The following is a 6,000-nucleotide window of genomic DNA, read 5'->3' as shown; positions in this document are numbered from 1 at the left end:
GGAGGAAGGGGGGTTTCTTCCAGACGAAGATAAGGTGGACTGAAAACTGTGGTTATTTATAGTAGCTTATGGCTCATATGATTGGATGATACTGATTAGCTTAATACGAGACCAGCTGCGATAAATCATAAGCACGTGATCCTCCCGAAATTAGTTTATTAATAAACTTCACTTAATTCAGTAAGTCAGACTGGAAAATAAAATACCCAGAACACAAAATTATTGATGATGATGATGATGATGATGATGATGATGATATTAATAATAATAATAATAATTATTATTATTATTATTATTATTGTTTTTATTAATATTATTATTATTATTATTATTATTATTATTATTATTATTATTATTATTATTATTATTATTGTTGTTATTATTTATGCTGTTATTATTAATATTAATATTATTATTATTATTAGTAGTAGTAGTAGTATTATTAATACATATATATTTTTATATTTTATTATATATATATATATATATATTTATTTATTTATTTATTTATTACTGATTAAACATATTTTTATAACTTTTTTTAAAATATTAAGGTTGGAAAATCGCACAGGCTGTTATTTTGACTTGACAGTTATTTAGCTTTCGTGTATTGCCTATTGAAATAGTGGCTGCAAATGTGAGCTGTCCCGTTATTTAAAAATATTGCCTATGCTGTACATTGCAGACATGAGTCAATAATCCGGAGCGCGCTCTGTGGAGCTTTTACCGTTGGGGTAGAGCGCGTGTCCCGTTAAAGAGCGACATCTGCGTCATGTGACGGCGGACGGACTGGGAGATGAAGATGGCGCAGCACCGGCGCTGAAGAGTCTCCCATTCACACCGTTAAAAATCACGGAAAATCGTATCGATTGCGCGGAAACGAACCCCGCGCGCACGCGACTCGAGAACCGCTCAAGGTTAGTTTGTCCTCGCGCTGTTCAGTCGGATTCCTGCGTTAAATCACGACTGCCCGAGTCAATGAAATAAATAAATGATCGTCTCCATCCTCAGATGTTGCTGCCGCCGCATCCATAACGGGAGATTCGGACGCACGGATGGGAAACCTGAGCTGACGTGTGAAATATGTCGAGTGTTTGGCGAAACACACGGCTGTGATATAAACACGTCTGATCGTCGGCTTCAACTTTAATGTGTCATCGTACATGACATTTAAAACAAACTCTTCTGATATCTTGGTTATTTTACTGGGATCATGTGGACAACGACCGAGGACGAGAAAATTGGAGTGGGTGAGTTGAAAATATGTTTATTTGTCATTCATGGGATACAAAGTTCAATTGAACCTGCATTATTAGTGCTGAAAGTGTTTTATTTGGCTTACACATGATTTGGAGGATTAGATAAGGCAATCTGATGATGCCTATTATGAAAACCTTCCCGCTCCACAATGTTGATGAATGTTTATGTTAATAGATGCAACATGTTTTTTTTTATTGCATACCTTATCCAGGATTTTACAATAATTCATGGTGTAAATCTGTCTGCACGACTGTTGAATACCAACGTGATGTTACAGTAGTACACACACACTGCTGATGTTGACGATACTGTACGCGACCGACAGGGGGCGGTAAGAGCGATCCGTTTCCAACAGGTGCATGAAGAAAACATCACACTTAGGTCTAACGCTGAGCACACGCATCCGTCCCCAAAACCGTCATCTGAAACATCACACAAGCCTCCAAAACAACTGAGCATTGTCTTGACTGATGGAGTGCACCGTCAGCATGCTGCAGTGGTCGCAGTTTTATCCGAGAGCTTCACAATAGTGCGTGAAATGCCAGTGCTCTTCACTCCTCCCCTTCTGTGCCTGACACAATCAGACAAGCTTCATGTACGAACAGAAGCCAATTGAAACACACACTGGTTATTAATGTTGTTTCGAATGAACTAAAACATGATTGAGTGAATCATAACATTGCTGAGGTAGGCCTAAATGGGGAATTTAAAATATGCGGCTCCTGATGAGTCACCATATTCATAGGGAACAGCGTTATGGCTGGGTATGATCGGTCATATACCGTCTAGCTGTCACATCGGTCGGCTAAATGCAGATTAATAAGATTGTTGTGTAGCCGGACTCAGTTCTTTTGGTTCACTTCCTGCACTTGTGTGAGTCACGATACAAAATGGCAGCCTTCACTAGTTTACTAGATGTTGTTTGCTGGATTTTTGTTGTTTGTTGCTGATTTATGTAGATTTGATTCATTTATCAACAAGCATTTTATGTTTAGTTTAGTTGGTTGTGTATGTGGGATTCTGTAATTAGGGTGACCGCTCTGTGTTGAAAATATGATTTTAAAGATGTAAAAATAATTCTTAATATCCTTTAAACGTTCTCACTCACTGTTTGTAATGAGATTTAAAGAGGTTTTATTGTTATTTTTACAAGTTCACAAACAATAATTTGGCTAATGTATTTAAGAGGAAGTTTTTTTTTATTTAACTGTGGCATTTTCCTTAAATTTCCTTAAATTCCTTCATTTAAACCCCTTTAATTCATTCATTCATTCATTCATTCATTTTCCTTCGGCTTAGTCTCTGTTTCAGAGGTTGCCACACCGGAATGAACCGCCAAATTATACTTCTTATGTTTTACACAGCAGATGCCCTTCTAGCCACAGCCCAGTTCTGGGAAACACCCATACACACTCACATTTACACACTACTGCCAATTTAGTTAATCAGTTCCCCTATAGCGCATGTGTTTGGACTGTGGGGGAAACCGGAGCACCAGGGGGAAACCCACGCCAATACAGGGAGAACATGCAAACTCCACACAGAAACACAAACTGACACAGCCGGGACTCGAACCAGCGACCTTCTTGCTGTGAGGTGACAGTCCTAACCACTGAGCCACCATGCCACCAAACCCTTTAATATTAAATTTAAATGTGGCTTTGCTAACTAACTAAATTATTAAGCATTACAACCTTTGAAACTGAAATGTTAATACTACATATACAATTTACTGTTATAATAAAATGGCAAAGTCATGTCTAAAACTTAAAATAAAGACTGGAGAGACATAAAAACCCTTTACACAATTATTAATACATTTAAAAATATACAGTAACTGTTACTACCACAAACTAAACTCAAAGTTGATCAAGATTGCAGATGTGTCACCACGCTTTATAACTGTCCTTAACTGAGCAATTACACATAAGAGATGTTCTTTTGACAACAGAGAGCCTGTTTAGGCTGATTTTCTTCATCGTTATTGCAGCGTGTTGTTTGCTGGAAACAGCAATGCAGTCAAAACAAAAACGAATAAGTTAGGGAGCCACATAACCTTAGATGCGGCCCATTTGTCAGAAGCTGTTTTGTGACATCTGCTTTAGTTTGAATGACTATATTTTAAGAGCTGCAGAATTATAAACTTGCAGGAACAGTCCGACTATCTGGCATCTGGAGGAGCGGGTCTGTCATAAGCATGGGAGTTTTACATTCCGAAGCAGCAGAAGGTGGAAACTCATGGATGTTCTCCAAAAAAGATCGACCTCCCCGAGATTCTGGCACGCCATTGAAAAACAGCTATTCACGCTGCCTCTGTGTGAATGGGGCTTTGTGATGCAATGGCCTTGTTGAATGTGATGCTAACCCCGCAGCCTGCTAATGCACCACACAGTTCACATCAGTGAAGGCCGTTTCTGTTTTTACTGTGGAAACATGTTGGATCAATAGTGTTTTAATACCTCAGCTTATATTGAAGGCATTTAATATCATTTAATACAAAGCCACTGTATGACATTGTTGGGAGCAGAACATATGATATAAGGGATAAAACATGAACATTTTGATGTTGTAAAGTGAATTATCATATTTGAGATGATGATTACTACTGTACGTAACACTTTCCACCCTTTATTTTCATTTTGAGGACACGGCTGCCGAAAGAATGGCTTCATTTTAGCAACTACTGTCTTCTGCTCTGCTTTCTCTACATAAGTCATAGGTGACATTGTTGATATAATGGAGATAATAGGAAGAAATCTTCTGTCAGAGGCCAGACTACTCAATTTTGTGGTTAAAGAACCTGATTTCCACATAATATCTAGAGGTGCTGTATAATTTACTAATGTGCACAATTACATCCCATTTTGATCTGGCATTGCATAATGTTATATCCTTGGGGCGTTGGCAAATGACAGCACTCATGCTGAGTTCTGTTCACAGCCGAATGGGGGATATTCAGGCATTGATTTCTCCAAATTTATATATATATTTAGTGCTGTGTTGATCAATGTTTGGAACATAATACGTAAAGGAACAAAATGGTGGGCGAGCATTTGTCAATTTTTGACAAAACTTCATAATTCTTGGCTTTTCTGTTACTTTAAGTTTCTCACTGAATTTTCTGGTTGTGCAGACTGCTGTGTTTGTTGTCTTGAACCTATACTGACACCTAGTGGTGTGGATGTAATAGAAAACAAAACATTTCATTGCTTAGCTATTGAATGAGTCCAATATTTGTTATCATTTTATTATATTTTGTGAGCAATATTATTCTGTCAGCAAATGTGTCCAGTTTTACCAGGATAGAGTAAATTGTAATCAGCTGGTGATGTGATTTTCAAAATGGCTGCCTCCTTGAACGCACTACTGATACTATTTACACTACAAAATGGCGTAGAATAGTGCATAAGCATGTGATTTGGGACACACCTAAAATGTCTCTTTTGCCTAGTGATATAGCTTACAGTATGTCTTTATCTCAAGGTTTGCATTGTTTAAAAAGAAAACATCATTCAGTTTATAATAACAAAATAACACTGCTCCTCTAAAAGTAAATGTTTAGCATTAGCATTGTAGCAATACACCAACCACGTCATTTGCTTTCTGTAATCTGTGTGTGTGTGTGTGTGTGTGTGCTATTATGATATCGACTTGGTACTAGAGTTTTGGTACCTATTGATAATAAACTTTTAAAAACATCCATTTTCCGGTAACATTTAATCGTTGTTGAGCATGTTCTTAACCCATTTAGGCCCACCAAAGTTCATAGTTGCCATTTTCCTTTTATGAGTAATTTTCTACATGTTAGCCATGTTTAATTTCCCATTGACATGCAAGCAAACAACCAAATAAAAGATTTCAAGAAAGAAAAAATAAATTGATTTCCTTCCTGACATCCAATTTCCTACCCCTATTTCCAGGATACAAAATGGTGGAAAACCCTCTCAAATAAAAGCAGACATGAAAAAAAAAAACCTTTTGTTCACAAATGTATCAGCAAAATCAGGAAGATCTCTAGATTCATCCAAATAAAACTAATATTTCAAGAGATCTACAGTTTTTTGTATACTTTGTTAAATGTTCAAATGGCAACCGGTGGGCAAATACCTTATAAGTACATAAATCATGAGGAATTATGAAATAATGTGTTGATAAGTTAATAAATCAAGGTTATTGGTCATAATACCCATGCATCTAAACATAACTTAACCATTTAACTTCACTTTAAAATAGCCTTTTTTGATACACGATTTGATACACAGCAAAATCCTCAGAGTAAAACTAACATCTCACAATGGTCCTACTCCCACAACGAGAGTTAAAATATCACTAGGGCAGAGTTACAGTGCTGAGTGAACAGAGAATGATGAACTCCTGCTGTTAGAAAGCAGAATTACTGAAGAAAAACACAAAACTACAACCGACTTCAGTCACAACCTTAGGCCCTGATGTCCACACAAACTGAATTTAGTGAAAAACCTGTAGAAAATAAATGCAAAACATGTTTATATAGAACACTATTAACAAGGCTACATGCATGAAACCATTTTAAATGGGTTAAACACCGCTGATTTGTGTTCACATGCTCAACAGAAATGACTGTGGCCATGAAGGTCATCAGTTCACCGCTCTTCATTGGACAGCACAGATCACAACACAGATACAGACACTGGAGCGTTTAAAAGCCAGTTGGTATCGTGACAGATGAAAGCACTCATCTTCTCTCTAATGACATTTGTT

The 6,000-nt window shown here is 37.0% G+C and overlaps 1 protein-coding gene across 8 annotated transcripts in view; it reads left to right on the top strand.

Moving 5' to 3' along the window:
- Nucleotides 1-798: 798 nt before the first annotated feature.
- Nucleotides 799-6,000, top strand: part of dock3 (dedicator of cytokinesis 3) — a 208,627-nt gene continuing 203,425 nt past the window's right edge. For all 8 annotated transcript variants that reach the window (XR_008835714.1, XM_056447328.1, XM_056447327.1 and 5 more), the window contains exon 1: nucleotides 799-1,250. Coding sequence is in view for 7 of the 8 variants with exons in the window: in XM_056447328.1 (XP_056303303.1) it covers nucleotides 1,214-1,250 (37 nt within the window). In the remaining variant the exon portion in view is untranslated. The remainder of the gene's footprint in view (nucleotides 1,251-6,000) is intronic.

The sequence above is a fragment of the Danio aesculapii genome, chromosome 22, assembly GCF_903798145.1.
Source record: "Danio aesculapii chromosome 22, fDanAes4.1, whole genome shotgun sequence".
Lineage (NCBI taxonomy): Eukaryota > Metazoa > Chordata > Actinopteri > Cypriniformes > Danionidae > Danio > Danio aesculapii.
Note: the sequence above shows the minus strand (reverse complement) of the source record. Positions and strands in the feature narration are given on the sequence as shown.